Source organism: Musca autumnalis, unplaced genomic scaffold, assembly GCF_047663935.1.
Source record: "Musca autumnalis isolate F117 unplaced genomic scaffold, ASM4766393v1 scaffold_1, whole genome shotgun sequence".
Lineage (NCBI taxonomy): Eukaryota > Metazoa > Arthropoda > Insecta > Diptera > Muscidae > Musca > Musca autumnalis.
Window position 1 is genome coordinate 60180534 of NW_027411644.1, and position 12639 is coordinate 60193172.

At 35.6% G+C, this 12639-nt stretch overlaps 1 protein-coding gene across 10 annotated transcripts in view; it reads left to right on the forward strand.

Moving 5' to 3' along the window:
* The window catches only part of Hel89B (histone acetyltransferase 1), a 36967-nt gene extending 25859 nt beyond the window's left edge, over positions 1–11108 (forward strand). For all 10 annotated transcript variants that reach the window (XM_073976084.1, XM_073976052.1, XM_073976026.1 and 7 more), the window contains 5 exons: positions 2148–2637; positions 2703–3308; positions 3379–4850; positions 4935–5175; positions 10345–11108. In XM_073976084.1, the coding sequence (XP_073832185.1) occupies positions 2148–2637; positions 2703–3308; positions 3379–4850; positions 4935–5175; positions 10345–10785 (3250 nt within the window). In that variant the 3' untranslated portion in view covers positions 10786–11108. The remainder of the gene's footprint in view (positions 1–2147; positions 2638–2702; positions 3309–3378; positions 4851–4934; positions 5176–10344) is intronic.
* Positions 11109–12639: the final 1531 nt, after the last annotated feature.

Here is a 12639-nt window from a genome sequence, read left to right on the forward strand (position 1 = left end):
TATTCTTTAAAAAAATCTACCAACATTGAAAAAAAAAATTCTTTAAAAAAATCTACCAACATTGAAAAAAAAAAATTCTTTAAAAAAATCGACGAACATTGAAAAAATATTCTTTAGAAAAATCCACGAACATTGAAAAAATATTCTTTAGAAATTCACGAACATCGGAAAATTTTTCTTTAAAAAATCCAGGTATATCGAAAAATTTTTCTTTAAAAAATACAGAAATATGGAAAATTTTTTCTTTAAAAAATTCACGAATTTTGAAAAATTTGCCTTTTAAAATCCACGAACATTGAAAATTTTTTTTTAAAAATCCACGAATATTGAAAAAAATTTTTAAAAAATCCACGAATATTAAAGAAATATTCTTTAGAAAATCCACGAAAATCGGAAATTTTTTCTTTAAAAAATCCAGGAATATCGAAAAAATTTTCTTTAAAAAATCTACGAATATTGAAAAAATTGCCCTTAAAAAAATCCACGAATATTGAAAAAATTGCCTTAAAAAATCCACGAATATTGAAAAATTTGCCTTTAAAAAATCCACGAATATTGACAAAATTGCCTTTAAAAAAATCCACGAATATTGAAAAAAAAATCTTTAAAAAATCCACGAATATTGAAAAAATATTCTTTAGAAAATCCACGAAGATCGGAAAATTTTTCTTTAAAAAATCCAGGAATATCGAAAAAATTGCCTTTAAAAAATCCACGAATATTGAAAACCTTTTCTTTAAAAAATCCACGAATATTGAAAACATTTTCTTTAAAAAATCCACGAATATTGAAAACAATATTCTTTAAAAAATCCACGAATATTGAAAAAAATATTCTTTAAAAAATTCACGAATATTGAAAAAAATATTCTTTAAAAAATACACGAATATTGAAAAAAATCTTTAAAGAATCCACGAATATTGAAAATTTTTTCTTTAAAAATTCACGAATATTGAGAAAAATATTCTTTACAAAAAAAAACCCACGAATATTGAAAAAATATTCTTTAATAAATATTCTTTAAAAATATTCTTTAATATTTCTTAAAAAGTCTACGAATATTAAAAACATATTCTTTTAAGAAATCCACGAATATTGAAAGAAAATATTCTTTAAAAAATCCACGTGGATTTTTTAAAGAATGTTTTTATAATATTCGTAGATTTTTTAAAGAACTTTTTTTTAATATTCGTGGATTTTTAAAAGGCAATTTTTTCAATATTCGTGGATTTTTAAAGGCAATTTTTTCAATATTCGTGGATTTTTTAAAGGCAATTTTTTCAATATTCGTGGTTTTTTTAAAGAAAAATTTTCGATATTCCTGGATTTTTTAAAGAAAAAATTTCCGATGCTCGTGAATTTTCTAAAGAATATTTTTTCAATATTCGTGGATTTTTAAAGAAGTTTGTTCAATATTCGTGGATTTTTAAAGGCAATTTTTTCAATATTCGTGGATTTTTTTAAAGGCAATTTTTTCAAAATTCATGAAATTTTTAAATAATATTTTTCAGTATTTGGTGGATTTTTAAAGAATATTTTTTTAATATTCGTAGATTTTTAAAGAACATATTTTCAATATTCGTGGATTTTTTACAGAATATTTTTTTTAATATTCGTGGATTTTTAAAAAATATTTTTTCAATATTCGTGGATTTTTTAAAGAACGTTTTTTAATATTCTTGGATTTTTAAAGAATATTTTTTCAATATTCGTGGATTTTTTAAAGAATATTTTCTTTTAATATTCGGGGATTTCGTAACGAGTGATTTTTCAATATTCGTGGATTTTTGAAAGACTTTTTCAATATTCGTAGATTTTTTTAAAGATTTTTTTTTCAAAATTCGTAGATTTTTTAAAGAATATTTTTTCAATATTCGTGGATTTTTTAATGAACATTTTTTCAATATTCGTGTATTTTTTTAAGAATTTTTTTTCAATATTCGTGGATTTTTTAAATTAATTTTTTTTTCAATATGGAATTTTTTAACAATATTGTTGGCATTTTACATACCGACGTCCTTTAAATTATTTTTTTTTCCCCTAAAGAAATTATCTTCCCTTGATAGAACAAGCCAAAGAAAAGTCTCTCAATTGTCCATTAAACTTCAAGCAACTCAATTTATATTATCTTCTTCTTCTCATTGCAGACTGCATCAAGAAACCCAGGACTTTATAGCTACCCTAAAACAATATAAAATTCCCATTAATGATTTTGGACAAGCAAAAATTCTAACCTTAGATCAAATTGAAGCTGTAGCCTATGCGCTCACAGCTGATTTGCGTAAACAGCCGTTAAAAATAAAACTTCTCGAAATGTTAGAGGAACGTCGCAAAGGTTTACAATGTTCGTATCAGCAGACCTCAACGGAACAGGCAAATTATAATATCAGCACCCAAGCTGCACTGGCTGGGGCCATTGTCTACTTGAAATGCCTACCGGAGAAATTGAATCCTGTCGTCAAACCCCTTATGGAGTCGATAAAACGCGAAGAAAGCCTGCTGCTACAAGAATTGTCTTGTGAATTTCTTGTCACATTTATGGAACAAGTTTGTGATCGTGAGCCTAGTCCCAATAATAAGTTGCTAACAAATCTTTCGGCTTTGCTGAAAAGTGATGCTGATTTTACACCGAAAATTGTGAGTTTCAAATACACAAAAGAATGTTTGAATATTGTCGACTAATGTTTCTAATTCTCTTCCAGGTCCCTGCTCCAGTGACACTATATCAAACTCCTGTTCTGAATTCAGCTAGTGAGTGCGAATCTTGCGTTTATTATGGCATTTTAAGTTTGAGTCTACAGCAAAATACATCCAATGTTTCGGCGGGAGGTAAGACATCAAACTCCTCCTCTGGTGGTTGTACAACTGCAATATCAGCCGTTGGTGCACCTAGCACTTCTAGGGGACCCGGTAGACCACCTCTAAGTGAAACAATAGCTGCAGCAGCAGCTGAAGCTGCCAGTGCTCGTAATTTTGCAAATGAATTGGATTTGAAAAGAAATCGCATACAACGCATTGGTTCAGCATGTGCCATTGTAAAGCTATGTCAACATTTTGGCAATAAGCTAATGCAAAAGTTACCCATCTTCGAGCAACTGATATTCCATAAAATACAACAATTTATGACAGCCTTTCCAAAGATGGAACTACTGCGGAATATTATTATTGATGTAGGTCAGACAAATGATCTAATGACTGCATTGCAATTGCTGGAGGTTGCTGCTCCTCATGTCCATAACGATTTGCATGATAAGCTGTTTGAGCTACTGCCGGCCTTGGGTAGTCTGATTGGTCATCCTTTGAAGGCGGTAAGTTGACCAGCAATTTGGTTTTTATTTTGTTATTAATTTTTGCTATTTGTTTTTAATATTTTTATAGGTTCGTCACATGGCCGCCAGATGTGTGGCCACCTTGTCCTCTTTGGATCCATGCCGCATAATGGATTTTGTTGTCAATCACATCATGATCTTATTGCCTAAGGTGGAAAATCCCATTGAAAGGCAAGGAGCCATAGAAACAATTGAACGTGTCGTGGAAAAGTTACAAATTAAAATTGTTCCCTATATCGTCCTGCTGGTGGTGCCATTATTGGGAGCCATGAGCGATGTAGATGAAAGTGTGCGCTTGCTATCCACCCACTGCTTTGCCACTCTTATTCAACTAATGCCCCTGGACACGGTTGGTGCTCAGGGCAACGGCGTGAAACATGAAATCAAATCTGCCGATTTACAGGCCCGCAAAACCAGAGATCGGGAATTTTTGGATTATCTATTTGCCCCCAAGACTATACCAGATTACAAGGTACCCGTACCCATTAGTGTGGAACTGCGTTCCTATCAACAAGCTGGCATCAATTGGCTATGGTTTTTGAATAAATACAATTTGCACGGCATACTGTGCGATGATATGGGTCTTGGCAAGACGTTGCAGACCATATGTATATTGGCCGGGGACCATTATCAGCGTTTGGTGGATAAAGCCACACAATTGCCCAGCTTGGTAATCTGTCCCCCCACCCTAACAGGACACTGGGTCTATGAAGTGGACAAATTCCTAAAAGATCCCAAGATTCTGGTGCCTCTACACTATGTAGGCCTGCCGGTATGTCGCGAAAAGCTTCGCTGCTTGATTGGCACCAAGTGTAATTTGGTTGTAGCTTCCTATGACACCATACGCAAAGATATTGATTACTTTAGCAGTGTCCACTGGAACTATTGTGTCCTCGACGAGGGTCACATCATTAAAAATGGCAAAACAAAAAGTTCGAAGGCCATTAAAATGCTTAAAGCCAATCATCGTCTCATACTCTCCGGTACACCCATACAAAACAACGTTTTGGAATTGTGGTCTCTTTTTGATTTCCTTATGCCTGGTTTCTTGGGTACAGAGAAACAATTTATTGCCCGTTATTCTCGACCCATTTTTACATCACGTGATGCCAAAAGTTCACCCAAAGAACAAGAGGCCGGCGTCTTGGCCATGGAGGCCTTACATCGTCAGGTATTGCCATTCCTGTTGCGACGTGTCAAAGAGGAGGTCCTTAAAGATCTGCCACCAAAGATTACACAAGATTTACTATGCGAGTTGAGTCCTCTGCAGGAGCGATTGTACGAGGACTTTAGTCGGGTACACTTGAATGCCGAAATAAAAGACTGTCTCGAAAATGGAGGTGATTTCAATGCAAAAACTCACATATTCCATGCTTTGCGCTATTTGCAAAATGTGTGCAACCACCCTAAACTAGTCCTGACACCAAAGCATCCCGAATATATACGTATAACACAAGAATTACAACAACAACAAAGTTCCCTTAATGATATTGAACATTCGGCTAAATTGCCGGCATTGAAGTAAGTTTTTTTTTGTTGTTGTGAGGAGATCTCCAATAGAATTGTGAATTAATGTTTTAATTTTTCTTCTTCTTCTCCGTCTAGGCAACTTTTATTGGATTGTGGTATTGGTGTCCAAACCGAGTCAGTGTCTCAACATCGCGCTCTCATCTTTTGTCAACTAAAAGCCATGTTGGACATTGTTGAAAGGGATTTGCTGAAGAAACATCTACCCAGCGTAACCTATTTGCGTTTGGATGGCAGTGTCCAGGCCTCGTTGAGACAGGATATTGTCCACAATTTTAATACAGATCCAAGTATTGATGTTCTTCTGCTGACCACACAGGTGAGTTACTTAAAAAGAATTACTATTTATTAGGAGGAAATTGAAGGGGATGGAATGATGGAAAAACTATATACCTTTCTTTATGAGATGGACTTTAGAAGCACCCTTTCATTAACAAGGGGTATTTGGAAGTACCCTTTCTTTAACAGGGGTATTTGGAAGTACCCGTTCTTTAACAGAGGGTTTTCGGAATTAACCTTTGTATAATAGAGGGTCTTTGGAAGCACTCTTCCTTTAACAGAGGGTCTTTGGAAGTACCCTTTGTATAATAGAAGGTCTTTGGAAGCACCCTTCCTATAAGAGAGGGTCTTTGGAAGTACACTTTGTATAGTAGAGGATCTTTGGAAGCACCCTTTCTTTAACAGAGGGTTTTCGAAAGTATCCTTTGTATAAGAGAGGGTCTTTGGAAGTACCCTTTCTTTAACAGAGGGCCTTTGGAAGTACCCTTTCTTAAACAGAGGGTTTTCGGAATTAACCTTTGTATAAAAGAGGGTCTTTGGAAGCACCCTTCCTATTAGAGAGGGTCTTTGGAAGTACACATCGTATAAGAGAAGGTCTTTGAAGCACCCTTTCTTTAACAGAGGGTCTTTGGAAGTACCCTTTGTATAATAAAGGGTCTTTGGAAGTACACTATGTATAAGAGAGGGACTTTGGAAGTACACTTTGTATAATAGAGGGTCTTTGGAAGCGCCCTTTCTTTAACAGAGGGTCTTTGGAAGTACCCTTTGTATAATAGAGGGTCTTTGGAAGTACTTTATGTATAAGAGAGGGTCTTTGGAAGTACACTTCGTATAAGAGAGGGTCTTTGAAGCACCCTTTCTTTAACAGAGGGTCTTTGGAAGTACCCTTTGTATAATAAAGGGTCTTTGGAAGTACTTTATGTATAAAAGAGGGTCTTTGGAAGTACACTTTGTATAATAGAGGGTCTTTGGAAGCACCCTTTCTTTAACAGAGGGTCTTTGGAAGTACCTTTGTATAAAAGAGGGTCTTTGGAAGTACACTTTGTATAAGAGAGGGTCTTTGGAAGTACCCTTTCTATAAGAGAGGGTCTTTGGAAGTACACTATGTATAATAGAGGGTCTTTGGAAGCACCCTTTCTTTAACAGAGGGTCTTTGGAAGTACCATTTGTATAATAGAGGGTCTTTGCAATCACCCTTCCTATTAGAGAGGGTCTTTGGAAGTACACTTCGTATAAGAGAGGGTCTTTGGAAGCACAATTTCTTTCACAGAGGGTCTTTGGAAGTACCCTTTGTATAAAAGAGGGTCTTTGGAAGTACCCTTTGTATAATAAAGGGTCTTTGGAAGTACACTATGTATAAGAGAGGGACTTTGGAAGTACACTTTGTATAATAGAGGGTCTTTAGAAGCACCCTTTCTTTAACAGAGGGTCTTTGGAAGTACCCTTTGTATAATAGAGGGTCTTTGGAAGCACCCTTCCTATTAGAGAGGGTCTTTGGAAGTACACTTCATATAAGAGAGGGTCTTTGAAGCACCCTTTCTTTAACAGAGGGTCTTTGGAAGTACCCTTTGTATAATAAAGGGTCTTTGGAAGTACTTTATGTATAAGAGAGGGTCTTTGGAAGTACACTTTGTATAAAAGAGGGTCTTTGGAAGCACCCTTTCTTTAACAGATGGTCTTTGGAAGTACCTTTGTATAAAAGAGGGTCTTTGGAAGTACACTTTGTATAAGAGAGGGTCTTTGGAAGTACCCTTTCTATAAGAGAGGGTCTTTGGAAGTACACTATGTATAATAGAGGGTCTTTGGATGTACCCTTTGTATAATAGAAGGTCTTTGGAAGCACCCTTCCTATAAGAGAGGGTCTTTGGAAGTACACTTTGTATAGTAGAGGATCTTTGGAAGCACCCTTTCTTTAACAGAGGGTTTTCGAAAGTATCCTTTGTATAAGAGAGGGTCTTTGGAAGTACCCTTTCTTTAACAGAGGGCCTTTGGAAGTACCCTTTCTTAAACAGAGGGTTTTCGGAATTAACCTTTGTATAAAAGAGGGTCTTTGGAAGCACCCTTCCTATTAGAGAGGGTCTTTGGAAGTACACATCGTATAAGAGAAGGTCTTTGAAGCACCCTTTCTTTAACAGAGGGTCTTTGGAAGTACCCTTTGTATAATAAAGGGTCTTTGGAAGTACACTATGTATAAGAGAGGGACTTTGGAAGCACCCTTTCTTTAACAGAGGGTCTTTGGAAGTACCCTTTGTATAATAGAGGGTCTTTGGAAGCACCCTTCCTATTAGAGAGGGTCTTTGGAAGTACACTTCGTATAAGAGAGGGTCTTTGAAGCACCCTTTCTTTAACAGAGGGTCTTTGGAAGTACCCTTTGTATAATAAAGGGTCTTTGGAAGTACTTTATGTATAAGAGAGGGTCTTTGGAAGTACACTTTGTATAATAGAGGGTCTTTGGAAGCACCCTTTCTTTAACAGAGGGTCTTTGGAAGTACCTTTGTATAAAAGAGGGTCTTTGGAAGTACACTTTGTATAAGATAGGGTCTTTGGAAGTACCCTTTCTATAAGAGAGGGTCTTTGGAAGTACACTATGTATAATAGAGGGTCTTTGGAAGCACCCTTTCTTTAACAGAGGGTCTTTGGAAGTACCCTTTGTATAATAGAGGGTCTTTGGAACCACCCTTCCTATTAGAGAGGGTCTTTGGAAGTACACTTCGTATAAGAGAGGGTCTTTGGAAGCACCCTTTCTTTCACAGAGGGTCTTTGGAAGTACCCTTTGTATAATAAAGGGTCTTTGGAAGTACACTATGTATAAGAGAGGGACTTTGGAAGTACACTTTGTATAATAGAGGGTCTTTGGAAGCACCCTTTCTTTAACAGAGGGTCTTTGGAAGTACCCTTTGTATAATAGAGGGTCTTTGGAAGCACCCTTCCTATTAGAGAGGGTCTTTGGAAGTACACTTCGTATAAGAGAGGGTCTTTGAAGCACCCTTTCTTTAACAGAGGATCTTTGGAAGTAACCTTTGTATAATAGAGGGTCTTTGGAAGTACGCTTTGTATAAAAAACATCATTGGAAGTACCCTTTGTATAACAGAGGGTCATGGTATCACCTTTTGTATAAGAGCGTGTCTTTGGAAGCATCCTTTGTATAAGAGAGGGTCTAGAAAAGCAATTTGGAAAAGTGTATAAGAGTGTGTCTTTGCTTTGCTTGTATAAGGGAGGGTCTTTGAAAGAACTTTTTGTATAAATAGGGTCTTTGGAAGCACCCTTTGAATAAGAGAGGGTCTTTGGAAGCAATTTTGGAAAAGAGTAGGGCTTTGGAAACACACTTTGTATAAGAAATGGTCTTTGATAGCAGCCTTTATATAATAGAGGGCCTTTGGAAGCCTCATTACTATAAGAGAGGGTTTTTGGAAGCTCCCTTGCAATAAGAGAGGATCTTTGAAAGAATTCTTTGTATAAGAGAGGCTCTTGGGAAGCAAGTTTGGAAAAGAGTGTGTCTTTGGAAGCACTCTTTTTATAAGAGAGGGTCTTTGGAAGCACTTTTTTATAAGAGAGGGTCTTTCGTAGCATTCTTGTCATAAGACTGGGTCTTTGGAAGAACCCTTTGTATAAGAGAGGGTATATAGAAGAACCCTTTGTATAAGAAAGGGTCTTTGGAAGCATCCTTTGAATAAGAGAGGGTCTTTGGAAGCAATTTTGGAAAAGAGTAGGGCTTTGGAAACACACTTTGTATAAGAAATGGTCTTTGATAGCAGCCTTTATATAATAGAGGGCCTTTGGAAGCCTCATTACTATAAGAGAGGGTTTTTGGAAGCTCCCTTGCAATAAGAGAGGATCTTTGAAAGAATTCTTTGTATAAGAGAGGCTCTTGGGAAGCAAGTTTGGAAAAGAGTGTGTCTTTGGAAGCACTCTTTTTATAAGAGAGGGTCTTTGGAAGCACTTTTTTATAAGAGAGGGTCTTTCGTAGCATTCTTGTCATAAGACTGGGTCTTTGGAAGAACCCTTTGTATAAGAGAGGGTATATAGAAGAACCCTTTGTATAAGAAAGGGTCTTTGGAAGCATCCTTTGAATAAGAGAGGGTCTTTGGAAGCAATTTTGGAAAAGAGTAGGGCTTTGGAAACACACTTTGTATAAGAAATGGTCTTTGATAGCAGCCTTTATATAATAGAGGGCCTTTGGAAGCCTCATTACTATAAGAGAGGGTTTTTGGAAGCTCCCTTGCAATAAGAGAGGATCTTTGAAAGAATTCTTTGTATAAGAGAGGCTCTTGGGAAGCAAGTTTGGAAAAGAGTGTGTCTTTGGAAGCACTCTTTTTATAAGAGAGGGTCTTTGGAAGCACTTTTTTATAAGAGAGGGTCTTTCGTAGCATTCTTGTCATAAGACTGGGTCTTTGGAAGAACCCTTTGTATAAGAGAGGGTATATAGAAGAACCCTTTGTATAAGAAAGGGTCTTTGGAAGCATCCTTTGAATAAGAGAGGGTCTTTGGAAGCAATTTTGGAAAAGAGTAGGGCTTTGGAAACACACTTTGTATAAGAAATGGTCTTTGATAGCAGCCTTTATATAATAGAGGGCCTTTGGAAGCCTCATTACTATAAGAGAGGGTTTTTGGAAGCTCCCTTGCAATAAGAGAGGATCTTTGAAAGAATTCTTTGTATAAGAGAGGCTCTTGGGAAGCAAGTTTGGAAAAGAGTGTGTCTTTGGAAGCACTCTTTTTATAAGAGAGGGTCTTTGGAAGCACTTTTTTATAAGAGAGGGTCTTTCGTAGCATTCTTGTCATAAGACTGGGTCTTTGGAAGAACCCTTTGTATAAGAGAGGGTATATAGAAGAACCCTTTGTATAAGAAAGGGTCTTTGGAAGCATCCTTTGTATAAGAGATGGTCTTTGGAAGAACACTTTCTATAAGGGAACGTCTTTCAAAGCAAAGGGTCTTCGGAAGAACTTTTTCTATAAGGGTTTGGAAGCATCCTTTATATAAGAAAGGGTCTTTGGGAGTACCCTTTCTATAAGGAGGGGTCTTTATAAGCACCCTTTCTATAAGACAAGGGCATTGAAAGCTTTCCTATATATTTACTTTTAGAATTTAAGTCCGTCACTCCTGTTACTGCTTTTTACATTTTTATGCTGAGGGTTGTTGGCAAAGCCATTTATTCTTCTTACTTTTTTTCTCGATTTTAAACCAACTCCTTTACTTTCATTTCTTTTCAGGTTGGCGGTCTGGGTCTTAATCTTACTGGTGCCGACACTGTCATCTTTGTTGAACACGACTGGAATCCCATGAAAGATTTACAGGCCATGGATCGTGCCCATCGCATTGGACAAAAGAAAGTCGTGAATGTTTATCGTTTGATAACACGCAAATCGCTTGAAGAGAAAATTATGTGTTTGCAAAAATTCAAGCTACTAACTGCCAATACTGTGGTTAGTTCCGAAAATGCCAGCTTAGATACAATGGGCACGGGACAAATATTCGATTTGTTCAATTTGAATGAACGCAACAAGGAAGCGGAAAAACAAACATCACTTGCATCGGCCTCTGGTCAGCTTTCAATGAATGCCATTATTGAAAATCTACCCGAGTTGTGGTCTGAACAACAATACGATGAAGAATATGATGTAACGAATTTTGTACAAGCCCTAAAGAAATGAATTTTGTGGCGGCACTCCCGAGAGGATGGAGGGATTTTGCATGAAGTAGTAATGTCACCCTGCTGTATACCGTTTTTTTTATTGATTTATGATTGAATTATTCAAGTCTTTTTTATAATTTTTTTTCACCAGTTATATTTTTTATTATTATTATTTTTATTGTAATATACTTTTTATTGAATTATTTTTTTAAGAAAACAACAAGAAAAAAAGAAACAACAACAATTTAGACTTATACTCAAGAATCATTATTTAAGAAATGCTTTATTCAAAATGCTCTGATGTCAGCCAAATAAAGAAATTTCAGTTAAGTGTGAGAAAAATGTTTGGTGTGTCTGTCTTTGGTGGGGTGGTGATGGCATCTCTATGATCTTGGGTAAGTTATGTATGTATGTACATATGTATGTATATTTTTTTGTGAAGTTCACAATAAGCGAAGATTTGCAACAGAAAAATCTAATCTAATTTCAATTATTACCCTTTGTATGTTCCCACAATTATTTGGAAAAGAAATCACTAGATTTATTAGTGTTGGGTTTTTATCTTTGCTGATCTGTAGTGATATACATACATATGTAGGCTTATCTTTATGGTGATTTTTTTTTCGTTGGAACAAGAAATGGCGCTTAGTATGTGATAAACATGAATCAGTGCTGTTATTCTCCTTTACCGGAACCATAAATAATGTATTTTTCTTTGGAAGACAGACATTCACTCTGAATTTTGTTGTTATTGCTGCTGATAAATTTTTTATCACAGGGTGTGTTTGTGAGAAATTTGATATATGTAGCATAAATGAGCAGGGAATTGCTTTTTTTATTGGTACATTGGGTCGTATAATTGAAGTCAACACAAAGGAAACTCTTTCAAAATCACTGACCTACATGACCCTACGTACATTATGGTAGGTCAGCCCTGGGGGTAAGTAGCTCCGGAAGTATTACAAGACAATAGTTTTTCAATGTTTTAAAAGATGCAATGTCACAATGACAATTTTTGTTTGTCACTATAGGGATTTTGAGCTTTTGGAACATTATATCAGAAAAACGAAAAACATAATATCGCTGAAAACAGAACCACAAGGAGTACCTTCGACAAAATTTTCATTTTTTCACTATGTCCATAAGAGACATTTTCGTTCTATCAAAGTGTATATCGACACCTCCAAATAATAGTATGCTAAGTCTAAAAAGTGAGTTTTGCAGGAGAAGCTCTCAAAGTTTGGAAATTTTTTTGAACTTCAGTGCTATGCTAAGTCAATATTTGTTAATAACTTCTGTTCGGATTGACCGATCATTACCAAAATTAGACACAATTTAAGTTAAAGGACGTTCGACACCTCCGAATAATAGTTTGCTAATTCTGAAAAGCGAGTTTTGCAGGACAAGCTCTTAAAGTTTGAGAATTTCTTTGACCTTCAGTACTATGCTAAGGAAATATTTGTTTATAACTTCTGTTCGGATTGTCCGATCATTACCAAAATTTGACAGAATTTAAGTAAAAGGACGTTAAATAAAAAAATGTAAAGAACTTGAAAACATGCTAAGTCGACTTAGCATACTATTGTTTGGAGGCGTCGATATGAAGAAAAGACAAAATTTTTTAGTTTTCCATAAAAAAAAATTAAAATTTTTTTTAAGCTACATGAAAGATTTTTGGTACATAGATTGGGAAAAAAATCCCATTCTTAAATCTGTTCGAGATACTAATTTTGGTTGTTGCGCTCAAAAGTTATGGCGGTTTCAATTCTGATAAAAAGAAAAAAATCTTTAAAAGACTCTAATCATTATATTGAGAAACTCTCTTAATTAGGGGCTCCCTACATACTATATGTTTACTGAGGTCCCATAACTT